This window comes from Varanus komodoensis, unplaced genomic scaffold (genome assembly GCF_004798865.1).
Source record: "Varanus komodoensis strain SLA01 unplaced genomic scaffold, ASM479886v1 scaffold79, whole genome shotgun sequence".
Taxonomy (NCBI): domain Eukaryota; kingdom Metazoa; phylum Chordata; class Lepidosauria; order Squamata; family Varanidae; genus Varanus; species Varanus komodoensis.
Genome location: NW_025336467.1, coordinates 2,389,546 through 2,417,143, shown reverse-complemented (window position 1 = coordinate 2,417,143; position 27,598 = coordinate 2,389,546). Strand labels below are relative to the sequence as shown.

Genomic DNA, 27,598 nt, shown 5'->3' with positions numbered 1-27,598 from the left:
AGAAGTCTGGTTCAAATTTTGGCCACACAAGCCAACCGATGGCTAAAGAGGGTTTTAATTGGTTCAGTGCTATCTACCTCTTTTGCTGCGGTGTTTATTTTTTAAAGAGCGCTCGTCCCTTGGTTTCTTCTGTCCTACGTTTTAATTCACACTTCGTTCTTAATCTAGACTGTATTGTGTTAGCCAGCCTGAACACCGTGGCATGGTGCAAAGACAGAATATAAACCGTGCCTGTTTTGGGAATCAAGCCCTGGAAAAGGATGAGATCTGGTGTTAGGAGAAGGTGGTGGCACATGGCACGATGCCATGGCAAGATGAAGACTGAACGGGTTGTCCAGCCCCAGGGAGGGAGGGAGGGAGGAAGATTGAGTGGGCGGGAGAAGGAAAGATAAGAGATAATCTCTACCATTTGCCAGGATCTAGGGAAAAGTATAGCCTTAATACAGAGCGACTGAGTGAGGCTGTTTTCCAGCTGGCCTCAGATGCGGCACCACCAAGCCCACGCTTGCTCGCAGGAAGCAGCCAGATGCTACCGGGGCCGGGAACTCCATGTCGTAGGCCGGTCAGGCTGCCTCCGGTGGGGTGTGGGCCGTGGAAAGCTTTTACATGTCAGCAGCCCAGATGGCGGAGGGTTCCCTCCCGACTACCACCTGAAACCTCCAGCCTCTGGGGAATCCGTTCTGCATTGACTCATCAGCGATGGTAGCTTGTTGCAGGATTCTAGCAGAGGAACTTTCCATGCTACAAAATATGCCAGGAAGGGTACGGTTCGTGTTTTCACGCAGCGTTTTCCTTGAAAGACCCCTTGCTACTTGGTTGTGTGGCACTAGAACCTGAAGCTGCATCACTTTCCCTTTTTCCAAACATTGAGTGGTAACAGATTAGGCTGCATGTGGCTCACACAAGCTCAGTCCTGCCCTGGATCCATGTCAGGTATGGGCAACAACAGAGGTGGGCAAACTTCAGGTTGGCTCCCTTTGAAGGGTAACTGCTTTTATTGCCACTTTTCCCTCCAGATGGTTGTTTAAGGTTTTTACAGACTGTTCGATAGCAAATGCTCTCAGGATGGTTTACAGCATAAAACACAGCAACTTAACATGTTAGAATTATATTATTATATTAGTCTAACTATATATTATAACTGTGCCATTTATAAATAACATAATTTATTTTTATCTTAGATGATTACTATATCTAAATCACATAAGTTACATAAAGCATGTTCCAACTCACAGGAGTTTTTCGTTCAAACATCTTACCAGAATGGTAAGGGAAGGAATGGCTGATTTATAAGAATGCTGAGATCGGATCAACTAGGGACAGACAGAAAAGGATGGCCCAGGGCCAAGGGGAATGATCCAGCGTACTCCATAAACTTCACACCGGGGGTAAATACAAGTCAGCATCAATTAAAGATTCTGCCCAAACACGGAACATAAGCAACTGATTCGTGTTCCCATTTCGCAGCTGAGGAACACAGAGGCTGACAGATAAACAAGACCAGTTAGAGCAGAGTCATGCTTTGATTTTTTTTCCCCTTCGTGCTGACATAAAAGTACTGAACACCAGAAAACCATGATGATCTATGGCAAATTAGCAGATGCTTCCCTTCTGTCCTGTATCTCCTTATCCTATAAAGCACTGAAGCCAGGAAAAGCTGTGGAAAAACTATCTGTGCTTCAGAAAAAGCTTCTCTGCCCTTCCTGACCTGAACATGGATGGAGACGGAATGGAAGGGAGAGAGTTCACTGGCCCACAGCACGGGGAACGACTCTGCGTACCCTTCCGTGAAGGGTGAGGAACATGAGTCAGGTCCTAAAATGCAGGTGAGCCACAGGTGCACTGCTTGCCCTGCTGCTTTTTTCACTGAGATCCAGGATGGCACACACTTGTCCCCTGCGTGATGTAGAGAAGGAAGCATGCAAGGTGTGAGCCAGCAAGCTCCCCTCAGCACAACCACCAGTCTGCGTCAAGATCAGAGACTAGCCACTGAACACAGCTTTACATCACAACACTCTAAAATCCAGTGTCTGTTCTTAACTTCCTCAAAGAACCCCCCTGTCCTTACTGCTGCTAGCCAAAAGAGAGACACGCCAAATTCATGCCACAGCTTCCCCAATCAGGCGCCTTCTCAACTTGAGTTGGTGTGCAAGGACTCACCAAGCCGAAGTTCCCCGAAGTTCCCACATCCGATCTTCTTCCCGACTCGAAAATTCGGGCCCACCATTAAGACTCCAGAGTTGGTCCCTGTTGTTCGGCTTCCATGCGTGTTCTTGATTCCGCCTGTTTTAGACATCCTTCTGCCTTCTTCGTTCTCCCCTTTCCCTCCTCTCTTATCAAAATCCATAAGTTTGTGATACCCCGGCCTCTCCACGGTTACGCCAGTGCCGTACGAATCCCAGCACGGCCGAAACTTGAGGTATATGGGGAGGGGCTTGGGGGAAGGGGAGGGAGGTGAAGGGGGGAGGGAGAAAAGAAGGAGCAGATTGAAAAACAGGACTCTTCGGGCTTAATAGACCATCACGGGTGGTGGAGGAGGTGGTGGAGGAGGAGGAGGAGGGAGGGCGCAAGGGGGTGAGTCTTCACCCGCATGTGCCGGGCTAGTGGAACAGTAGCCCTCTCGATGGACTCACTAGGACGCCGAACAGCTCCTTCGGCTGGCTGCTCGCTGGAGAAGGCAACATGGTGAAAGGGAGGGCATCCAACGGCGGTCCTTGGCGTCCAAGCTGGGGAAAGCGGAAGGGGAGAAAGCGGACAGGTTACTCCGTGAAACCAGAACCATTAAAAGGTGTGTGTGGTGGGCAGGTAAGTTTAAGGATGGTGGTGTGGTTGACACTGGTCAGGTCCTGGTAAACTTGCGCTATGCACCCACCACCAAATCGGCCTGACCCTTTTGGATTAGGATAACAGTGAGACTCACCTCCTTTTATCGTACAATCAGTTTCGTTGCAGAAAATCACCTATTCTTTAGGGCTGCCTTCAATTAATCTAACCAATCTGTCAGTTAAGAACAAGTACCTCATGAATCTGCAGGTCAGCGTTTACTACAGGCCCAACAAACCACACATTACTCAGGTAACCTTGATCCCAGCCCCACAAACCAGGCATTGCTCAAGACCCTTGATCTGAGCCCAACAAACCAGGCATTGCTCAGGTATGGGTAACTCAGGTAAATCTGATCTGAGCCCAACAAACGACACATTACTCAGTTGTGGGTAAGTCAAATAATTATGCTCTTCTCCTGCTATTTAGCTCTGCCTCCGTGTCCACTTAACTCCTTCACTGTCTTCCCTACATAGCAGGGGTCATAAAAATTAAACATGATGGCCAACTATAAAATTGACACCTTTGAAACAGGCGTTTTTGTATAATTCAAGGACCCTAGCATTGGAAGGGGGAGCGGAGGGATGTGTGGGGAGCCCCACTGTCTTCACGATGATTCACAACTGAGTTTTGGCCTTGAAAGCAGACATGACAGAAATTCACTTCTGCACAAACAGGGCTGGCTTTGGGATTGTCCTGAGACCCTATTCTTACCTGCATAGTCTCGGGTCAAGTTCCTGGACCTTCTTGACCAGGGGTGAGAAACTGCAAGCCCCAGAGCCAAAGCTGAGTCTGGGTTCCACAGAGGCCCACATGCCCAATTCTTGACCATGCATTATGTTTTCAGCTTTTCCGTATTTTCCCGCATTCCAAAACCTTGAACCGTGTCTGCTTCATAGCAGAAAGAGCCCTAACAGCCTGGCAAAATTTGGGGCCACCTTCTCTGCCTTTTGCCTGCCTGTGCTCGAATATGACCAAGCAATGCCCTCAGATCTCAATGCACAGAAATGGATTCTGCACCTCAAATGCCTAGTATTGAATTTAGTTTCTTACCAAGCCATTTCACGCATTACTTCCAGTGCAGAAGTAAGTTCCTCCAAGTTCGGTGGCACTTTGGCCCTGGGTAAGTACGCCAAACAGCAACATCAATTTTTTTCCCTTACCGAGAGGAGTCTTTCTCCGACCTGACAGTTTTTAATCCGAGTTTCTGAGTGCCTGCCTTAGAAGCTTTAAAAGCGAGAGCGGAGGGGAAATATCCAACAGGAACACACACAAACCCGGTTTTTAAAAGGCACACTTCCATTAATCTGGATTAGATAGGGCTTCTCTTAAAGAGTTAGAGGGAGAAGGCAGTCAATTCCCAAAGGATTACCACGAAGGCGTGGGAGGGGAGGCGTGATCATCTTTCTGAACTAAGAAGAGAGCAAAAGAACAAACACTATACATGACTCAATCAAGGACATGTGGGAGGGAAAGAGGATAAAGGACAGTGCTGTATTTTCAGAAGGAAGGAAGGAGGGAAGGAGGGAAGGAGGGAAGGAGGGAAGGAAGGAAGGAAGGAAGGAAGGAAGGAAGGAAGGAAGGAAGGAAGGAAGGCATTTTAATATATAGTCTTGAAATAATATTTTAAAACAACACGTTGCCAGCGGAAAGATCACTTCCATCAAGAAAAGGGGGCGTGCTGATGAACTAGCTTTCTAGAACCATGGAAATCATTAGATCCAGCAGCCACTCACCCCCTCAACCATCTCTCATCACGTCCCGACATGTCCAGCTTTCACCCACAATGCAAATCGCAAATCACAAATCACAAAGCAAATCACCCACAATGCAAATCACAAATCACGGCATCCTCTTAGGATGTGATGCTACACATGCTTAGACAGAAAAAGTTCCCACAACTTCATAGCGTAACACAAATAAGGAAATAGCGGATTTAATCACTGCTGTGATGAGGCCTCAATTTAGGAGGTTATTGGGGGGTTGCAAAATGAACTGGCCTGATGCATACTCAGATTTATTGTTGTAACCTACTTAGAGATTCCTATTGGAATAGTTAGATGCATACAAGTATAAAAATAAAAAAAATCAAGAAGGCAAAATTAATAGTGCTCAGCTACCTCAGTGATGAGTACCTATTGCCATTTGCTAGAACAGAGACTTTATTTTGGTTTTTGTTTCCCTCTTCTTTTTGTGTATCAAATAAAAATTATAAATAAATAGAATTACTGTCTGCTAGAACTTTCTGTCTGTTGATGACCTAGCAGATGTTTATGCTACTTGATTTTTAAAGGTCTGATGTGGATTATATCTTGCTACTGGATGGGACACTGCTGATAAAAAGAAGTAGGCAAGTGAATAAATCCTACTGCTAGAAACTGATCTGTCTCCAAATTCATTCTGGGTATGAAAATCATTTAGGGTGCGACTCTATGCGAGTTTCGACAGAAAAAGTCCTACAACTCGTGGACCCCTTTCCATCTAAATCCTGTGTAGAACTGTGCCTTTCGCCGCTAGTCCTCAACAGCCAGGTATGGAAATGTAAACAGACATATAGATGAGCAAGATGGAGCTAGAATAATTAGGGTTGTAACTAATTTAACTCACACTGACTATTTCAGTGGATCCTCTGGAAAGATGATTAAAGGCCCAAACCAATGTTCACTTAGACTGGAAAACAGGCCTAAGCTTCCAGTATTCCCAGCTTCCACTGCTGAGAGTCGCGAGACTTTCTGGCTGTCCGAAAACACACAGGGTTGCATTCTAAATCTTTGAATCAAAGGAAGAGCTCATGTGGCACCCCAGGGCAGCACAGGGAAATTTCCTTTCCAGCAACCCTTTCTCTCCTTCTACTGCAAGGTCTCCAGTCATAGCTCGCGCCAGGCTGGGGGACGATGGGTGGGGGGAGATGTTGCCAGACCTCACCCCCCATCAGCACCACCACCACTGATGCCCACCCTGGAGAGCTACAGGTTTCTCACCACAATGCAGAAAGGTGCTAGACCTGCACACCTGCCTTGTTGCTTGTGATTTTTTAAAAATACAACCACCCACACAACAACTCCTGATAAAAACAGTGTTAGAGGGGGGACCACACACAAAGCCCCTGCTTCACAACACAGACCAAACACCTCCCAGAGTGGGAAAGGGAGAATACGAGAATATAAAACCGGCTTTTCCTTACACCAGAGGATAAACGTATTTGGGGAGGGGGTGCAGGCTTTACAAACCGGACCTCAGCAAGGGGAGGTATAAATCTTGGATCGGAGCCCTGCTGAGCCGAGCCGCAAACATGCATTTGCTCACAAAAACATACTCTGTATAACAAGGTGGGTTTTGTTTACCGAGCGGTGGCTGGGCTTTTAAAAAGAAATGCTCCTCACAGTCAGAAAAAAAGATGGTGAAGGTGGGAAGGACAACACCGAGGTATTTATCTCTGCCTCCCTCTTTGGCCTCTGCTTCAGCTTTTGTGGTTTCTGCTCAAATTAGGCACGGAGCTCCACCGGATATTTCTTTCTCCCCGATTTCTGAAAAGCAACCAGTGCTCAAGTGCAATTTGCAAGAACGCAGCAGGAGGAGCAGGGGGCCCTCATGGCGGCAGGAGGGGATTTCATTCCCCCGCCCCAGATTAAAACCACGTTTCTGCCTGCCCTCCCGCAGCAGCAAGGGAAGACAGAATGGCAGCGTGAAAAAAAGTCTTTGCGATTTCGTCCTAGGGTTTCACACCAAGTAGGCGTGCAAGCATATTTCTAAACATAGTTTGAACATTTATACATTGATAATTGTATGTGAGAGGCCGGGGGTGGGGGCGGGGGGGTGGGGGGGATTATGCACTACGGAACAGTTTGCAAGTGCATCTTTTCTCGAGATCTTTACAGCTTTTCCAACAAGGTTAGGAGAAGCGTGTTGCATGCTATGTGTTACTCCAGTCTGCCCCTACTTTGGCACCATCATGCAGACATGTCCCAACACATCTGGAAGGCACCAGACACAAACCTTCACAGCTCTTAAATTACAACAGCATTTAAAACCTGTATTTGACAAATCCCATTTGTTGAACCTCCATGTACAGAAGCAGCCAACCAGCAAATGCCCATGGTGGCGAAGTAGCTTTCAGTCTCTGCCCATGGGCATTTCAGACTCTAAGAAACTTTGACCTGACTTTGAAGGGTGTTCTCCTCCTATTCTTAACTGAAGGTTAATGGATCATCCATGTTCAAAAGCAGTCTAGCTGAAGAACCCAAATACAAAGGCGAAATTTGCCCTTCAGCCTCTGCTCGTGGGGATTCCCAGAGACACCACTGTTGGAAACATGACACTAGGCTAGATAGACTGCTATTCCTAACCAGCAAAACAACTTCCATACTACCGAAGACTGATCGAGCGTGTCACATTTCAAGCAGCACTTAAAATGTACCATGTTTATGTCTTTCTTACCCTCCCTTGTCCTTCTTTACGTGCCTGGAGACAAGCGGTGAAATTTTTTTTAAACGAGCACCCCAGAGGCCGTGTCGGAAGCCCAAAGGGGAACCTCCGTGGAGCGGTCCGGAGAAGACTGTCACTTTGCCTCCGTTGCAACCGCTCAGAAAAGTCTCTTATTTCCTTCGCCTGCTGAAGACGGCCCAACAGGAAGTTTCCCTATGCGAGACTGCACGAGCCATCATCATGGGCTGAGACGACGTCAGATTGCTTGAAGGAGGAGTAGGCTGCCCACGCAGAAGGGAAGCCACATCGTAGCGGCAACCCCGAATGTCTCACGGAGCCGGCGTGCTGCCGAGAAGGGCTTTTCTGAGAAGGAGTGCCTTGCATCGAAAGTGAAGGGTCAAGGTGGGAGTGTGCATTTGCACGCACCCCGTGACATCGGGCACCAAAATAGACCAGGTGTCGCCGCATGGAACCAGCACTCGTTTTTACACTTGAGCAGCTCTCACAAAACTTCGGCTCCTTGGTCCCCTAAAGTTTATTTAGTGGGGACGTAGGAAACACTCTTAAATTGGGCGAGTCCTATGAAGGGCACGGTGTTATTCCTTGTGTATGAAATCCTTCAACTCGAACTTTCTGCAAACAAAATGTAAATTCTGCTGCAGAACCCCAGGACTATATTGCCTTTCGGAAGCCACTCAAAGTGGTTTACAAGAATCTCAGAAAACAGGAATAAGAACGGAATAAAAACCTAAGCAACTGCTGGCCACAACTCAGAGCAGCACTTTCTCTCTTGTCATCCCTTGCAAGAGGGCCCTGGTGGCTGACTGCAGATTTGCATGATAAGGGTGTTACACTCTGAGCGCTGAACTGCCTGGAGATCTTTGGCCATCGGGCCTCTTGAAATGTGACAACCGCAAGCACAACAGTAGTAGAACTTTGAGCATCATTTGCTGAAAAGCTGCAGCTGCCCTGATGCCCTGATTGTGGGCTTCTCCAAGAAATGAGGCTGCCCTCGTTTGGAAACAGGAAGTTGGGTGAGGGAACCTTCAACCTGATAGCTTGCACGGTCACAATTCCGGCTGAGCTGCTCTGCTTCTTCCCTCTTTGATGGGGTGCTCCTGTTTTAGTAATTTTCTGCATGTCCCACCCACCTCACACAAGACTTCCTCTCTGTTTGAAATGCAAACAAACGGACACATTAAAAAAGTTTTAATAAATAAAAAAATAATAAAAAATAAACATGTAGAGACCCAGCAGTGGCTTTGGAGAAGGGCTTTGAGGAACCCCAGAGATTTCTGGGAAAGATCACGTCTGGTTTAAAAGCCACTATCATATGAACTTTCTCCTGCAGAGACACAGCAATAGAAAGCATCTAGCCCAGGGGTCTCAAACTCAGCTTACCTGGGGGCCGCTGGAAGTAGAGTCTGGGTGAGGCTGGGCCGCATCAAGGATTCCACCCCCGCGGTGGCGGTGGGCCGCTCATCCCGCGTGGCTCCCGGAGGCCGGCCCGGGTGCCCCCGGTGCTTTAAAGGCCACAGGGCCCCTCCCCGTGCCCGGCCCGGCAAGTGGCCCGAGGGCCACCAGTTTGAGACCCCTGAGCTAGACAAAAGAGCTTATCTTCCTTGGGGATCCCCAGAACTTATCAGGCAACTTTAAGCACTATCAAATATTTTATTTGCAATGTTCAGGTGCATTATTTGCACGCGCACACACACACACACGTGTGTGTGTGTGTGTGTGTGTGTGTGTCTTTCTTTCTTTCTTTCTTTCTTTCTATATCCAAAAGTACACTGCCCTGCAGTTAGCAGAATTACAAATATTATGTACAGGATAAAATCCAAGGGGAAAGCTCTAAAAGATACCCCCCACTCTCCGCAAGAAAGAGTGAGTATACCAGAGAGACTACAGGGGCAGAAATGGGACATGGAGTACTGAAATCCAAAATGGGGTCTCTTCTCACTACAACATGGGTGGGATAAATAAATAAGAAAACTCCCTCTTAAAGTTTTATACAAGAACATGTCTGGTCCCTCTTTTTTTCGAATTAGGAAAATACTACAGCTTGCAAACCAAACAATACAAGATTTTCTCTACATTTCAGTTTAGAAAGAGTCAAGAAGTTTTAAAAAATCTCTAATAAATTATTATCCCTAAACAGATTATTTGTGCGTGTGCACATGTACTGCATATGAAATATTTTAAAACAAAGGGGTTGCTTGTATATTGTGTTTTGTTGGAATCCACACAGTCAGAGAGCACAATCGCCTAACGGAGCCCCTAGTTTGCTTGCTGAAGGCCTTAAGGTACTTGTGGTATGTCTAGAAAATATTCCTGACAGGAGAATTACTGCAACCTGAATGCCCTATCAGGCAATATCCTGGTTCCTACTGAAATCAGCCCTTTATTCAGAAACATGAGGACTAGAAGCTTATCTTACTTTTAACTCAGTGGTAGAGCACATGTTTTGCAAACCACGGTGCCGACCATGTAGGCCCTGGTATCTCCAGGGAGGGCTAAGTAAGGTTCACATCACCAATCTGCATAGATCATACTGAACTAGGGGGGCTGATAAGACGACTTTCAATTTGCCTAATGAGGACCCTTTCAATCAGATCACAAGCGCTTTCCTGTACCTTTACCATGTCCAGCACTCCAATTTTATGCATCCGCCTGCCGCAACCTGGCAGTCAATCAACACTAGTCTACTTCACCAGGTTGCTGTTAGGATAATCAGAAAGAGGGTCCACTATGCACACACATGAAAGAACAGCTGGGATTAAAATAACCACATATAAAATCAAATTGCCAAGGTATCGTATTTTCCACTGCACCCTTGAAAACGTGTGGAATGCATCCAGCCTCTTGCCATGTACAGAAAAGTAAACCTGGATTGCGCAAACGGCTAGGCTGTCTTTAATGTAGTTGATATTTTTCCAGTTTCAATTCAAATGCCTGTGTGTTAACTTGGCTCATTTCCTGCCTACAGGCTGTTGTGTCTAAAGCAAACATACACCTCCACCAAAGTGCATGCGCACACACGTGTACACACACACACACACACACACACACACTTTTACTGAAAGCGAGAATTTTGGCTAAGTTCTCAACCTACTTTCCACTCTGAAACACATAAACACACCCTGCAAACACAGAAAATCTAACAAGAGGTCGCAAATCTGCTGGCAGAACTGGGACACTTGAAAAACAGCATGTGAAGAAGTGAGACTCAATTGCGCTTTTTCATTTTTTTACAAGGTGCGCACAGGGTAACGCACCGGTTTGCTGGGTGAAAGCTGCCTGTTTTCTTGATGCTAAATTAAGTAGCATCTACTTCCACCCTTTCGTAATTCCAGGGTTTCTCCTTTTAAGACAAGCAAGACTTGGCTGGGTGAGGAAAAAATATCATGCCACGCAATACCAAAGGGAACGGGAGATGTCATGGTGGAAAACATTTCTCCAAGTGGTGGCAGGGGGATTGAAAAGCAGGAAAGTTCTATAAATACTAAACACGCAGACAGACAGTGCAATCCAACCGCCTAAGCGAAAACATGCAGGGGCCCGATGGGTATGAAAAAGGGATCTGAACATGGAAAGACAGGAAGGATTGGGCCCAGCCTTCCCAAACCTCCCAGCCTCCAGATAGCCTAGCTCAGGGGTCTCAGACTCGCAGCCTGCGGGACGATTGCGGCCCGTGGGATGCTATTTTGTGGCCCCCACTTGATATCAAAGTTTAGTGACAGTGCGGCCCACGTGTTTTTCTCACACGCATCTGCGTGAGTCGTTACCCTGGGCGCAATGTTCCCTCTAAGCTGCGTGCCGGGCCGGGCCGGGCCGGGCCAGGCGGGGCACAGGGAGGGGCCCTGCGGCCTTCAAAGCGCCGGGGGCGCCCGGGCTGGCCTCCGGGAGCCACGCGGGATGAGCGGCCCACCGCCACCGCGGGGGTGGAATCCTTGATGCGGCCCAGCCTCACCCAGACTCTACTTCCAGCGGCCCCCAGGTAAGCTGAGTTTGAGACCCCTGGCCTAGCTTGAGTCCAACACACCTGGAAGGCACTGAGCCACTAGCTGGTGTATGACGCTAATCTCAGTTTTCTCCTGATCTCCACAGGTATACCACAGGGGTGGGAAGGTAACCTTTTAAACACAGTAATGGAAATATCCTTCCCTTGCTCTGAGACAGCACCTGTGACCCCAAAGGACGTGTTCTTTCTCTTAAGGTGATATTTCTTGCAGACGACTGGCTACACTTTCCCAAGCATACATACCTACAAGTTACTACTTACATTATAGATGAGCCAGGAACCGCAGTGGGCTAATCTCTTCCCATTAACGATCCGAACGAACGACGAGAGAAGCTTTCCATCACAAGCCGCTACCTGGTCCTTTTAGCTGGTACTGAACCTTCTGCATACAAACTGTGTGTGTACAGCACTTTCCCCTATAGACCAAATAAGTTTCCAGTCCTCAAGGTTCTAAAAATAAAGGTGTGGGGGGGCTGCCGTCAAAGCTGCACAATGTCTGGCAGAAAGGGTTCTTCTGCATCTACCTGCCCCCTTTTACCTGGAGATGCGGCAGCCTTAATTTGGAGCTGTCAGGGCGCTCTTTTTGTACCCTGCTTGTTCCTCAAACTGACAAACTCGTTTAACATGGGTCCTCACACTACGGCCTGTGGGACGGATCCAGCCTGCCATGGCCATCCATCCGGTCCACGCCGCTATTCACAGCCCACGTGCACGCTTTCTGCGCGGGCAGGGAAGTGATGGCTTGCTCACTTGAAGATGGTTTTGACGTGGGGAGATCTCCCAGTGAGTTCAAAGCCCTCTCCAACTGAGCAAGCCGCCACCTGCCTCCCCTGCACACGCACACTTGCCGCTGCCTTGCAACATGGGCTGGAGCTCGGAGATGGTTTTGGACTCACTGGGAGATCGCCAAGCGAGCGTGCGAGACACTGTGGCGTGCGCCCGATGGCCCGCGCCCCCAGGCGCCCCCGCCTCACCGGCCCTCAATGGTCACCGCAGCCTTTCAACTGGCCCCCTGTTCAAAATGTTTGAGGACCCCTGTCATATAAGAAAGCAATTTTGTTTGAGTGCCTGAATTGTAATAATGGCAAGAAAATTGCCGCACAGCACGGTAGGACATCTTGGCTAACCACTCTTAACATTTGTTCAGCTCTTTGCAAGATGGGAACCCACGGTGTTTATTCACTCTCTCACACACTCCCTGTAGAGGTGTATAAACACATACACACACACACACACACACACACACACACACACACACACACACACACACAGACATAGGGCAGGAGACAACAGGATGGTGTTCAATGTGGGTAAGTGCAAGATCTTGCACTTGGGGCATAGGAATAGCTGCCATAAGTACAGGTTAGGTGACAAGTGGCTGGAGAGCAGCACTTGTGAAAGGGACCTCGGGGTGCTGGTTGACTGCAGGCTGAACATGAGCCAGCCGTGTGATGCGGTGGTCAAGAGGGCGAACGCCACCCTTGGTTGCATAGCCAGAAGTGTGGCTTCTAGATCAGGAGAGGTGTTACTACCACTCTACACGACTCTGGTGTGCCCGCAATTGGAGTATTGTGCTCAGTTTTGGGCCCCTCATTACAGGAAGGATATGGCCAGGTTGGAGTCAGTGCAGCGTAGGGCCACAAGGTTGGTGGCCGGTTTGCAGGGGATGCCGTATGAGGTGAGACTGCGGGAACTGGGTCTCTTCAGCCTGGAGAAGGGGAGACTCAGAGGGGACCTGTTGGTGACATACAGGTATATGAGGTGGTGTCACACAGAGGTGGGTCTGTTCTCCCCCACAGAGGAAGGCAGGACGCGCTCCAACAGAGCCAAGCTCAAGCAACCAAGGTTCAATTTGGATGCCAGGAAGTACTTCTTGAGAGTTAGGACCCTGAGGGTGTGGAATGGGCTTCCATGGGAGGTGGCTGAGTCCCCATTGGTGCGGGTGTTCAAGGATAGGCTGGACATGCAAATGGTGGGCATGTCGGGAGCGGAGCCAGCTGGAACTGGTATCAGACTAGATGACCCGGGAGACCCCTTCTGACATCCTCTGTTTTTATGTTCTATGTTTCCATTTCCTCCTAGATCTCTCCACAGGTATACCACAGGGGTGGGAAGGTAACCTTTTAAACAAAGTAATGGAAATATCCTTCCCTTGCTCTGAGACAGCACCTGTGACCCCAGAGGACGTGTACTTTCTCTTAAGGTGATATTTCTTGCAGACGACTGGCTACACTTTCCCAAGCATACATACCTACAAGTTACTACTTACATTATAGATGAGCCAGGAACCGCAGTGGGCTAATCTCTTCCCATTAACGATCCGAACGAACGACGAGAGAAGCTTTCCATCACAAGCCGCTACCTGGTCCTTTTAGCTGGTACTGAACCTTCTGCATACAAAGTGTGTGTGTACAGCACTTTCCCCTATAGACCAAGTAAGTTTCCAGTCCTCATGGTTCTAAAAATAAAGGGGGGGGGCTGCCATCAAAGCTGCACAAAGTCTGGCAGAAAGGGTTCTTCTGCATCTATCTGCCCCCTTTTACCTGGAGATGCGGCAGCCTTAATTTGGAGCTGTCAGGGCACTCTTTTTGTACCCTGCTTGCTCCTCACACTGACAAACTCGTATAAGAAAGCAATTTTGTTTGACTGCCTGAATTGTAATAATGGCAAGAAAATTGCCGCACAGCACGGCAGGACATCTTGGCTAACCACTCTTAACATTTGTTCAGCTCTCTGCAAGATGGGAACCCACGGTGTTTATTCACTCTCTCACACACTCCCTGTAGAGGTGCATAAACACACACACACACGGTGGGTTTGAGTTTTGCAAGTTAAGGTCCACACGGAAACAACAAGAAAAGCCATTAATGGCCAGCCAGGTCAGCAACACTGCCTACCCCTTACTGCCCTCTTGCGCCTCAGCCGTTTCCACAGGACATGCGACCCATGTGGGAATCCAATGCCCAAACTTTGGCGAGGGGGGAGAGTAGCCCTGAATGAGGAGATGCATTTGTGCCAAACACGCTGTCTAAAACGAGCAACTTACACACCGATCGGTGCCTCCAACACGATGCTCAGCTACCGCGGGCGGAATTTGGGAGAGTGCTCCAATATATTTTATGTTCGCTGAAGATTTGCGTTACTTTAGATGACAGAGAATGTGAGAGGGTGAAAAGGAGATCTGGGTTTCTTGGCTGTGGGTGAGGATTTGACGACCCCCTTCCACATGTTCCATGAGAAGAGAAGCACTAAATCATGCTGCAGGACCGAGGAAGGCCTGGGATGAGTCAGGAGTGGGTTTGTGTGCCCCATTCAGTTCTGGTCCTCAGCACCAATTCCCGGGTTCTGAGTTCCCTTCCTTGCTCAAGGCAAGTCTTTCATTTCTTGCTCTGCTTGAACTTCATCAGGTTCCAGAGAAAATCCTGCAAGCCGAAAGAATTTGGACTCCTGGAACAGGACACAGAGCACTCCGAAGCTTGTCACCTCTGTTCAACAGGGGTGGAAAATTTTATCCTGGATTAAAAAATGCATGGGATGGGCGGCTTGTGGGTTAGTGGATCAGCGCCTGAACAACCCAGTGGCAACTCTGACAACAAACCATTGCCAGCCCCTCAACACCCTTTGCTCAAGGTCACAATGCACACCAGCGAAAGAACCAGCTACTTGGAGGCTGCTTAAAGGTAGCCAGCAAGCAGGGTAAACACAGCGCCCGCTTCCTCCTGCTCCTTTCCACTGATCTGGAGGTCAAATAAGGCATGAACTGGCATTACCTGCAAACCCACTCAAAGGAAGAGAGTGGAGCAGCGACAACAGTGAGAGGCAGGCTAGGCCGGCACAGTGAGCGAGTCCCCACCCCAGAAAGCTCTTATGCAAGTACCATCTCATCACAAATATCAGGATGAGGAAGAGAAGAATTTTTCCACCATGCTGAGGAATTCCTCACAATCTTGGGTGAGCAGAAAGGTGTGGAGCAGCCGTGGCTGCAAGCAAAGGCACTTCCAGGCACAGGAGCCACCCGGGCATGCAAAAGCTGGTGCCATCTCTGCCCCCACGTCCCACCCCCAGTCCTTCCCCATGCCGCCCACCGATGTGTGGAAGGCAGGGGAAGGAAAGACAGAGGTGGGAGAAAAGCCCAAGCAATCTCGGTATGTCAGACTTCTCAGACGTGGTAGACCAGATGTTTGAAAAGAGCTGAAGTCCAAAGCACCTGGCCGGAGGGTTGGGGGGTGGAGGGGGGGAACCAGAAATTTGCTCAATGAATCCAACGGAAAATCTTGCTTCCCAATTACATCTGGGAGAAGAATGGGATTCAACCCTTTGAATTCAGAGGTGAGTACTGGGAGGAATAAAACTGAAGGACACTGCAATGCAGGACCAAAGGGACAAGGGGAGGGTCTCCAATCATCCTGAAGGAAGGGGCAACCAGGCCTTCCTGGGAGGTAGTTCCACAACCTGTGAGCCACCTCTGAAAGGCCCCGTTCCTTGTCCCAGGCAAATGCAGCTCTGAGGACAAAGAGCGACCTGTGGGAATGAGAGCTGAGTGGCCTTCCTGATCCTGGAGGACTGCAGCTCCCATCATCCCTCACTAGTGACTACACTGGTCAGGGCTGATGGGAGTTACAGTCCAGCAACACAAGCTGCCCACTCCTGGACTCAAAGGACAGCCTGACTGTTAAAAAACGTGCAGAAATCAAAGCTGCTACTGACAAGCAGCTTGTTACCGCTCCCTCTGCGTCCTCGTCATCAACATGGCGAAAAGGCCACATGTTTTGCATTAACACAAACGCCATGTCAGGCCGGAGACACTCCAGTACGAGCTACGATAATGCATAATAACTCTACGCGTTCTCTCTGAGGAGTTACTAACCGCAATAATAAAGGAATTTGGAAGCATAAATCAATCCGGAAGCGGGATTTCTCGGTCCAATCCTGCGTTCCGTAGACAAGTGGGAACCCCCATGGGCTTCCACACACCAAGTGTGAATGCCAAATGCCCCAGCTATACATTAGGATAGAGAAAAAGGCAGCGACACAAGCCAAGGAGCACAACGTTTGAAACTGTGCTGAGAAAGCGAGACGCAGCAAGTGCTGGTGCTCAAGCCCGAAAACGTTCCAGGGAAACAAGAACAACATCTGTCTAGGAACTGCCAGAATTTGGGATGAAAGAAAAATGCATGTATAAGAGGGAGGTGAAAAATGGACTAGTTGGGATCTAAGAGGCACTTCAGAAATGTGAAAACTCTTCTTGCATTAGGCAATGCTGTCTCCATTTGGAATGTGCCCTTCAGTTCACATCTCAGCCAATGCTCCTTGTTACCGGCTGAGTAGCTCCAGTTCTGCTTCAGTCGTAATAGAACATTCTTTCTTATTTATTTTATAAATATGAATAATCTCCCAGCCCATATAACCCACCCAAGGAGTAAAGAGCTTAGTTTAAAGTGCAGCAATTTAAAACTTTCAAATGTATTGTTTAAAAAGAAGAACACAATTTGAAAACCTGAAAACCATTTAAAATTATACATTTCTTGCACTTCATGCCAGCAGCATGAAATGCTAGGAAAAAAAACCTTAAAACGCACCATGCAGCGTTAACACATTTAGAATAATGAAAAGCCAAGCTGACCAAAATGTTTTAAAAGACCTCCTAAAGCTGAACGAATGTCAAAAAGAAAGTCGCATCTACCTTCTCTTGGGTCTGGGACATGCAAGAGAGTTTTAAATTAGTGGCAGGATGATGTGAAGAGAGATGATTTTCCAGATATCTTGGCTGTTCAGGGATGGCCTTGAGTCACAGAAACGGCAGAAGGCACCCAGGTGGCACAATGAAAACAGTCCTACAGGGATTAAACCTCAAAACGCCTCAAAAGGACTCAGGGATGCAATCAATGGGTGCAGAGATTTCACCCTGTTTCCAAGTGTATTATGAAGCTCCCTAATTAATCCAGCATTATTTTGTGGGTACAGGAAAGCCTCGGCTAGAGGTGCAATCTGAGAAGTTGTTTTTGTTACCTGGAATCCGTGGGCAGCTGCAGGGGCTTCAGTAATCCTCGGTAGCTGAACCTGGTCATTTAAAGTTCACAGACCATAGTGAGAAACTGAAGTGGTGATTAGAACCTGCCAGGGCCCACCAGTGTGGTTGAAAGCACATGAGAAAGCCCCCAGAAAACAGGGAAGGCCCACCCTAGACGCACTGAACCCTGCAACAGGTAGGCGATATTCAGTGTACTTTCTCATTAGCATGGATATATCACCAGATTTGCTAAAAAGCCATCCAGATGTCCTTCAATTATTTAAAACAAGAAAACCTTAATACGAATGGAATATGAAAAGTGGTGGAACAAATACAACTGCATAGCCTGAAAGGCTAAATTAGCATGAATTAATTAAATTAAAATTTTCACACCTTTTCCTAAGGGCCAGGAAGAAGAGGCCATTCATGGTTTTTCACATTCTTTCTCTCAAGTTTCTCTCTCATTCTTTCTTTGTCACCTCTTTCTCTCAAGTTTGGGAGATGCTTGAGAGAAAGAGGTGACAAAAGGGCTGCATAAGGAAAGGCACTTCTTGTGCTTCTTGTGCTGATCTCAGTTCCTGGACAGGTAAGTTCCTGGACTTAACAAGCCAGGTAGGCCCCAGAAAGCCCATATATAAGCCATTTAGGGCAGAGACAGGAAGAAAGTAGATGTTTTGGACTCCAGCTCCACGCTGGCAAGGATGCTGGGGAGTAAAAGCCCCCAAAACCTGCAGCTCCACCTTCTGTGTACCCTGGTTTAAAGTATTAAAGCTCAAACCAACACCTTGATTGAGTCTTGACAGCCACTGGCAAGCGAGGTGCATTCCCAGTGTCGTGTGCCACATTTTGCAGCCTTCAAGGGTTTTAGACGCTCTCCAAGGGGAGCCCCATGTGGAGTGCACTGCAGTAGTCTAGGACAGAAGAAGCACTCAGGGTTGTCTTAGCCTGAAAGCCTTAGCTACTGGGTGGTACAGAAAATGACTGAATGGATGGATGAAGGGCTTTCTCTGCGGTGGCGCCCCATCTGTGGAATGCGCTCCCCAGAGAGGTCCGCCTTATTTGTTTTTCAGCACCAGGCCAAGACCTTTTTATTCAAACAGTATTTTAATAATGTTTAATATTTATAGATTTTAATTGTGCAGCCAGTGTGTTTCTGGGTTTTAACTGTAATTGTTATTATTTTGTATTTATTTCTGTGAGTCGTCCCGAGGCTATGTAGCAAGGGGCCAGCATATAAAAACTTTAAATAAATAATAAATAATGAATGAATGAATGCACCAGGGATGTAGCCCTCTGGCTTTGCTTCCCTGCAGGTGTCAGCAATGCAGAACACTGGGCTGAGGCCTAAATAACTATCAGCTTGCCCTTTGGGCTTGACTGGCCTGCGGAAAGATTGCAAAATGTCAGCCTGCAAGAAAGGGGGAAGTGCGGGCAGAGACCTTATCAGATCCAGGCCAAGAACCCCAGCTCAGCATCAGCCAATGCCAGACCCCTCTTCCCTGCACACAAGTCCGATTTCCGCTTCCCGACATTTCTTCTCCCCAACAAAATACAACAAGAGCAAACAGTGATGCAACATGCAATACATCCACCACCTAAGTATAGCTCGAAAGGATATTTACGATAAGCGTGAGTGAGCAGAAGAACGGAAATGGCATGGTTGAATTCCCCGAGGTACCATTCTCCAAATCACACTCCTGATTTGGCCACGGAGCGAGAGCAAGGAAAGGTTCAACTTGCCACGGGCTTGGAAGGAGAGCCAGGAGGCAAGCTGTGCCTTCTCAGTCTCAAAGCAACCTCACCTGAGGATACTGGCCTACCTTATGGGGTCGCTAGGAAGATTAGAGTTCAACCCCTGGGAGTGCCAACTCCTAGAGAGGCCTGCTGGCTGGCTACTATGGGGAAGGCCTTTTCTGTGGGGGGGCCCCCATCCCTGCTGAAACCTGCCTGATGCCAAATTTGCCATCTTTTCAGTGTTTTTTCAAGCCTTTAAAGATCTTCTTGGTCACCCAGGGACCTGAGGAGATCAACTACCTAATTCTTCTTTACATAACTTTCAAGTTATGCATTTAAATTAATTTCAACTCTTAACCTTGCTGTTTTATCTTATTTGTTTTGCATGTTATTGTTTTGTTTTAAACCTCTGGCTACGGGGATATATAGAAATTAAATAAATAATAACAGTAATACTAATTAGCGAGATCATATATCCAAAATGGCTTGGAACACTGGGTTTTATCTGTGCAGCAACAATATGCAGTGAACTGGAAAGGATTACATAGGCTTCATCGCAGAGCGGAATGATGGATCCGGTTTCATACAGTGGCCTTACTTTAACCCTCCACATCAGCTCTGTATTAATAACAATCATAATAATTATACTCGAAGACTCATCCCTGCTTTTAAAACACTTCCAGCCAATTCACTGATTAAAGGTACAGTAAATCTGGAAAAAAAAATTAAATTAAATCTGGAAGCACTTAAGCAAGATTTGTTTTGTTGCACGGAAGGGTCGCCCGAGCGAGCAAGCGAGCGAGCAGGGACTAAGGCTTTTGAGGTGACGCTGGCAGCTTTTATAAGTTCCCTATTAAAAATAGTCCAAACTAGTCTATGTCCTGCCGAAATCTATTCATTCTTACCTACCCAATTCACCCAGTGATGGCTTTTCAAAGGATTCATCAGGCTGAGTCAACCAAGAGGCTGAATCTTTTCTGCGGGAGGGCCAAACTCGGTTTCAGGGGAGCTCTCGAGGGCTGCATGTTGGTACGGGGGCCGCGGGCAGAAGCGCTGGGGCCAGAGCGCCCATCATATCGTGGCATGGGGCTCTTTCTGCCAAGAAAGGCATCCTTCAGCAAACCATTTCAGAATCAGAAAAACAACTCCAAGAAAACAGGGAAGTCGCCCATCAATCCAAGGCCAGGAAAAGGGGGACAGACTCAAATCCACACCTGCAAGAAAGTCGGAGAAACTCAGGAGTGCCAAACCCAGATGGGGCAGCCAAACTGTGAGGGAAATATCCTTTCCCCCAGTTCTTTCCAGATAGCTCCAACCTGTGCATAAACTACCTCTAGCAATTGGAAACAACAATGCAGATCTTTGCAGGGTGCCCGTGGTCCAGTCCTGCACGGCCCTGCACCAAAGCTTAGCTGATGCTCCTGGAAAGGGGAGGGGAGAGGCCGGGATTCTACCAAGAACACTAGGACAGTATGTACCCGCTGTGCCGTTCAGGTCCAGAACATGCCAGTGGTGCAGCAGGGAGGAAAACAAAGGCAGCGCTGAAACGGGCGCAGGGCTGAACAAAACAGGACGAAAGAGAAAGTCTCCTCGAGAAACCGCAAGCAGCTGCTGGGCTCTGTGGGAGCTCGTTCTCCCCAGGGGCCCTGGCCTGCTGCTACCGCCACACGAGGAAGCGGCCAACAATGCTCCATCTGTCGCTAGCGGTAGCACCGGCTGGTGGCACAGAAAAGGAGCTCCCAAGCCAATGGCAGCAAAAGGGGGGGGGGGGAATGGCCAGACCACCGGCATCGCATCTTCCTCCTCTCTGCCTGCCACACCTGTGCCACTACTGACTGGTGCCACGATAACGCGCACACTGGCACAAGCGCGTCCCAAGCAGCCCAGTGGTCAGATGAGAGCCCTTTCCCTAAAATGCTGCTTTTCCACGCTCAGTGCCTTCAAGGGTAGCTTACATGCCTCAGTGTAAAATCTTGCAATGATAGGGTACCCCACAAAACCCCATGATTCTCAAAAGCAGACTAAGTGACACAGTGAGAAAAAACCTTACGGAGAAGAAATAATATTGATTGCCACTAAGCATCTAGAAGGGGGCACACAACCCCTATGGGCGAATGAGGGTGGGGGACCCAAAGGCACATGTGCCTGCCCAATGGCTAAAAAAGGGGAGATAGGAGTGGCGTGACGGGGGGGGGATTTGGGAGCAGTTTCAGGGAAGGGTATGGGGGTGTCACATGCTGCCTGCAGGCGATACAATGGGCACTGCAGATCTAGAAAGCTGCAAGAGGAAATGCTAAAAGCAGGATCGGTTCTTGGGAGCTTGGGCCCAAAGGCAAGCTAGAAAGCAACAGCAGTACTGAGGGCTGACCCGGAGCATGGTCTGAAGGCGCATGCACCATGTGGAAGCTAAGCAAGTCCGAGACTGGTCTGAGCTTGGAGGGGAGACCCCGTTGGAACTGCATGTCACCACCTTGAGCCCCACTATGGGGGAAAGGTAGGATATAAATAATAAAGTGTGTGGGGGGAGAGAGAGAGAGAGAGATGCAGCAAGTCCTAGTTCAGAGCATCCACAACTGGAAGTAGTTCAGAAATTTCTGAACCGTCTCCTGAAAAGAACCCACATGGGGCAAGAAGCATGCTTTCATTTATGAATGCCAGGCCGTTGCAATTTTGAACCGGAAAGAAAAAAGGGGGACCAATGGTTTTTCAGAGGGCAAGTGACCATTTGTAAGCTTGCTTTAAGAAGGTGCCCTGGAGAACTACAACAAAACAAAACAAAACAAAACAAAACAAAACAAAACAAAACCTCCCGAAGAATCAAGGTGTACTGGGAGACCCCTGCATTACAAGCAGTACACTTTCCTACAGCATCTGCAAATGGGTAACAGCATCCACACACAGCCTAGGTGTCAACTTTCTGGGTATCACCCAACTTTCTGGATGTCACTCTCTGCTCAGCTTACCAAGGAAGCCTGTAACCAAAGCAGTAACTCTGCATCCTCCGAGTTTGTATTCCTCATCATATTTTCAAGTGTGAGGATTTTTCACAGGAGACCAAGGCCAAGACCATCCACACTGCGTTCCAATCCATAGAGATGGGTGCAAAAGCTGGGTTGCTCATGGTCTGTTAAGCTGGGGTCGGACAAATGCCAGCCAGGCCACGACAACGGACTCTTAACCCTTCCTCATCCTGAACTCCTCCAGTTGCCTGAATATACTTAAGTACTAAATAAACTAACTGGGCACTGCAGTCACTGCAGACAGTCTGGACAGAGAGGCAGGTTTGGAACAGGCAGTAAAAGCATGTTACTGCTGGCACCTCTTAAATACCAGGGGGCAGTGCTTCTATACAGTGGGTGCCAACACAGAGAAGGCCTATTTCTGGACTGGCAATCCACAGGGAGTAATAAAGCCAGCGAAGCTTCCTCCAATTTTAGCTGTCACATCAGCGTGTATCAGGAACGTGACTCGCCTGGGAAGCCGGTCTCAGATTGTTCAGGGACCTATATGCCAAGGTCTCAGTATGTTCCATGTACAGCCCACAACAGAAGCTGTTGCAGGGCAAGGAGCAGGCCGGAGCGTATCCAGGCCTCCGATTCCACACCTGCGTGTCCTGCTCCCGTGTGAACACACCACAAGCCTCGGAGCCATGCCCCATGGCAGCCTTATGCTGCAGCTTACGACACTCACAAACAGGTGCAGCATTTCGCCAGCTGTGGGCACCCAGGATACACATTTTATGGATTAAGAATTGGAGCCGCACTCTTTCGCAGGCTATGATATAAAGATGCGGAAAGGCAATTTGATTTTCCCCACTATCCTACTGGCAAGTAATCAATGAGACTAACAATATAGATCATAAAATATGACACCAGAACCAGCCAGATCCCCAAAGAGCAAGAAAACACTCCCTTTGAGTCTGCAGAAAAGTCACATTAACTTTGATTTTGGTTCCTTTTAAATCCTGCTCGCATTTTTTTTTTTTTTGGTAATGTAACAAGAGTTCCATATGACAAGACGGTGAGTGCAATTTTTCAAAACCATGATAAAGGAAGGAAGGAAGGAACGAGGTGACAGAAGAGGTTGTAAACACAGGAGAAAAGCAGGGGAAAGGTACATCAAATGCTCTGCAGTTCCCCTGCTTGCCAAATCATTTGCAGACTTGGAAATGGGAGGCTGAAGAAGGAGGAGGAAGACCCCCCCCCCCTGCAGTCTGTCGCTCAGGAAGGTGCTGCCATGAACGCATCTCCAGGAACTGGGGGAAGAGGAATCAGTAGTGCATAAAAGGCACAGAGTGGTGAATTCACCCAACAAGGGAGCACAGGCTGCAATCGGATATCTTGCAGGCCTGATGCATGCAAACCTGTGGAACTCACTCACCTGGTGGCGTGGCAGCTTCATCGCCATGGTGCTCTGTGCCCTGCATTTCACCTGACTGCAGCACCCAAGAGGGGGAAAGGAAGCAGTTGGGGTGCTGTCTGGATACGGCATCACCTCCGCCTTCCCCTGCCTCTTTTCTTCCTCTCTGAAGTCCGTTTGCAACCCCAGAGAGGTAGTTGGTGTGATCCTTTCTGCAGAAGCTCTGCATCTGGAGTCCCAGTCCCGAGGTCAGACCCCAGGGCTGGTGCTCCAAATAAACCTTCCAGACTGTTAGGGAGGGAGGGAGTTTCATGCAAGTTTGTATGCGGAGTTCTCCCCCTCTCTCCTAGTACCAGACCCCAAACGGGTTCTCCCCTCATGACAAATGAGAAGAGTTTTTCAGCACATACAAGACACACGGTGCTTAGCTGAAGTACAGAAATTCCTCTTACGAGAAATGGTGACAGCCAATCATCTGGGTGACTTTTTAAGTGGGATTATACAAATTTATAGAGGAATTAGATGTGAACGCGCATGGCTCTCGTGGTGGACTTCTCGTTGGAACAGCTGCGTGGCCACCATCAGAACAGAAAGTTGGATTAAACAGGCTGGGATGGGGGATTTGTTTTGGCCCAGAATCCCATCAGCTTTAGCCAGCAGAACTGATGTCAAGGGCCGACGGGTGTTACAAACCTGCCGACGTCCCAGCCTGTGATACAAGGCTTTGGTCTGATCCAGCAGTTTCACTGGAGCCTTTCAACAACTGATGTCTCCCATGCCTGCCTTGTGAGAGTTCACACAGAGAGGTGTTGGGCCACCGAGGCAGAGGGGATGAAAGGTAGGAAGTCCTCAACAGCATAGAGTTATCACAGTGGAAGGAAACTTCCACGGCCGGAGTTTGCTTTTGCCTTCCACAGTACCCCATTTTCGAGCAGGCAGGCCCACAGCCTTCCTGCCCCATTCACCCTCCTCAGCAGGGCCAGGTCTGAGTGCTACCAAAAAGCCGACCCATTTTGGCCCGGCCCTGGGGAGGTTAGGATGGGGTGTCCACAACATGGTTCTCCCCTTTTCCATACAGGGCTGGGAATTCTGCACCCTTTAAAAGGTAAAGGTAAAGGTTTCCCCTTGACGTGAAGTCCAGTCATGCCTGACTCTAGGGGGTGGTGCTCATCTCCGTTTCCTGCCCGAGGGAGCCGGCGCTTGTCCGCAGACGGTCTCTGTGGGCATGTGGCCGGCATGGCTAAACACCGAAGTGCACAGAACGCTGTTACCTGCCCACCGAAGTGGCACCTTTTTATCTCTTTGCATTGGCATGCTTTCGAACTACAAGGCTGGCAGGAGCTGGGACAGAGCAACGGGAACTCGCCCCGTTGTGCAGATTCAAACTGGCGGCCTTTCGATCAACCAGCCCAGCAGCACAGCGCTTTAAACCACTGCGCCACCTGCAGGCCCTTCTATACCCTTTAGAGGCTCTGAAATTGCAGCTATCATTCCTGACCGTTGGTCATACTGAGCAGGGCTACAGTAGGACCCCCAACTCCCTCTGCCGGAGACAGAATTTCCAGCTCTTGCTTTAATACTTCGAGGAGCCAGAGGGGCAAGGACCATCCAGCTCAGCTTGGGAAATGCTGTTGCTGTCAGGGATTCAGAAACTTTTTTTATTAATAATGACACATTCAAAGCTTAGAGAGGGAGTACAGGAAGCTTAGAGAGCAAGGTTTAGAGAGTATAGGAACTCTCAGCTTGAAGAACAGAAGGATTCTTCCAAATGATGACAAAGAGACCCACAGGGGAAGGCTGCAGAGGAAGAAAGCTCTCCAAAAAATACTTATTCTGGCGTTGTGCTTTTTCATGATCATTACTAAAGACAAATGAAGGGTCAGCAAGACGGTGTGGTAGAAGCTGGCGAAGCTGGTCCTGGGAGAACACACACCTAGGTCTTTCTACAGGAACCAGAAACTGCCTGGCTCTTGAACAGCAGTTTTCCAGCCTTCCATGAGGATTTCAGGATGCATCTAGACTTAAGCTCAGAGAACACCGGGGCGCCAGCGTCAGCATCATCCACATCAACAGAAAGGTGTCCAATGCCCACCCGCACATCGGAAAGAAAGATCAGTCACCATCTTTCCAAAAAACAAACACAATCCCCCCTCATCTTCTCCCTGAAGAATAAACAATAGAGCCTTTCTTTCAGTCCCAGAATGCGAGGACAAAAGCCAGCACAACTGTTTTAAGAATTAATGCTCACCTGCAGTGCCACTATGGTGTTGGGAACAAGCAGAAAAATCAACCCCTGAACATCGACTATTCCTTGCGACAGAAGGATTTTTTCCTAGCCAGTGTCAAGAAAAGAGAGAATCAACCGGAAACAAAAAAGCCTTTACCACCCACATTTTTCCTGCTGTCTTTGTTTTCTTTTCTAACAGCAAGCTTTCTGCCTTGACCAGCCCTTAAGAAGAAATAAGATGAACACTTGCCCCATCTAGAGAGACAACCACCAAACTGAGCTTCTGTTAAACATTCACTGCTTTTTTTGTGTTTTTTTGGCAGAGCGGTTCAGGCCAAGAGGCTTTTGCAAAGTTTTTCCTCCCCCATGGATAGTCTGCTAGGGAACTGCATCTGCCCTGGAATTAATTCCATAAGGGACAGGAGTTAAGAGTGTTGGACTGGAAAGACTGAGGTCATTTTCTTTCTTCCTTCCTTCTTTCTTTCTTTTGGAAAGACTGAGGTTCTTAGTCCTCACTCAGTTATGAAACTCGCTGTGTGACAGCCCAGCCCACCTCACAGGGCTGTTGTGAGCGTGTGACAGTGAGGGATCACAGAAGTCCTTTGCTTCCCTTGGAGGACCAAAGTAAGGGTGCAGCTGAAAGCATAGCAAACAGTGCAGTGGATCACAGGACCAGATGCACTCTCAGAGTTACGCAACTCAAATGCAGAGTGCACCAGAAGGTTTTTAATTAAACATCTCGGTTAATGGGCAGTACAGAAATCAAACAAACAAACAAACAAACAAATAAGTGTTCCCTTATGGTTTCACATGTCAAAGGGAATTCCATGAGCTGGGCAGATCCTTTTGGGGAGCTGGAAAAAGTTCATTTTCCATGACCCTGCTTCTCCTTGAGGGAACCACCCAGAACATGGCTTGAAATATGCTAAGTTTTGGCCTTGCCATCTCAAAGGGAAAGGTAAGGTTGTTGTTGAGAAACAATATCCACATATTCACTAAAGGTTACATCAGAGGAAATGCTAGCATCGATATCCTATTCCTGAATTCCTTCCACAACGTGTGCTTGTAGGGAAGGGAAAATCCCATTAAACATCTTCCGTGGAGTTCCCAAGAAGCTGCTCTCCAACACGCTTTTCAGTTAAACCAGGAGATTCCAACCCAGTATGATCAAGGGAAGACAGACTCCAATCCCTGCTAAGCCAGAAGCCTTGGACAAAACCACCAATTCATGAGCCAGAAGCTCTTTCAGAGATCTCAGAAGGATAAAAGGCAGGAGCAACTCTCTGCCCCAATGACCTTACAAACAAAATCATGCTGAGTGCACAGATGGCTTGGAAGAGAAGGACGTGGCAATATGGGAAAGAACCAGTCTAAACATTTCACAAAGACCTTGCATGATATGCCGAGATACCTTGGCTCAAATCTTCCTAAATGAACCAGACTACTCCCATACGCCCTCACTCCTTGGTTCCAGAACTTCCTTTCCTCCCTGTTTTATTTTTATAGCTACCCGTCAACGTTCTCTGAGAAGAGGAGAAAAAAACAGCTTATACACTTCCTGGTCAAGACTGCTGCTGGCAAATGGATTCACCTACTTGAGCTCTCAGCATGTGAAAGCACTCATCAGAGAAAAGCAGAAAATACAAAAATAACATGCAGATAACCATGTTTACTGGGGGGCATTTTACTGAACTGTCCTACCAGCTTGCTGGAAAGTCTGCCACAAACTCGCTTGACTCCGCAAACCCATACCAAGTTTGTTTTTGGGAATTAAAATCATTGTGCATAGACCAAAGCATCCAAATGGTCCCAATCCCTGGAGAACCTGCCAACCAGGGGTGGAGAAGCGAAGATGAAAACCCATCCTGTTCCCCCATCATAAGCCATTTTGGCTTCCAACATCCACAGGAAGCAAAAGGCAATGTAGGTTTCCAAGCTCAGAAAGGGGGAAAAAATGAAAACGTACACAGAATGAAACCATTCTGAGCTGCCATGCAAA

General features: G+C 48.2%; 1 protein-coding gene across 4 annotated transcripts in view; it reads right to left on the bottom strand.

Annotated features, from left to right (window-relative positions):
• The window catches only part of CSNK1G2 (casein kinase 1 gamma 2), a 58,592-nt gene that overhangs the window by 29,149 nt on the left and 1,845 nt on the right, over positions 1-27,598 (bottom strand). Inside the window, exons 1-3 of one of the 4 annotated variants that reach the window (XM_044453403.1) lie at positions 13,539-13,601; positions 2,634-2,726; positions 2,161-2,434 (exon numbers count right to left, since the gene is read on the bottom strand). In XM_044453403.1, the coding sequence (XP_044309338.1) occupies positions 2,161-2,434; positions 2,634-2,684 (325 nt within the window). In that variant the 5' untranslated portion in view covers positions 2,685-2,726; positions 13,539-13,601. Of the gene's footprint in view, positions 1-2,160; positions 2,435-2,633; positions 2,727-7,260; positions 7,811-11,530; positions 12,182-13,538; positions 13,602-27,598 lie in introns of those variants that run through there. The other 3 variants (XM_044453401.1, XM_044453400.1, XM_044453399.1) reach the window with 3 other exon arrangements.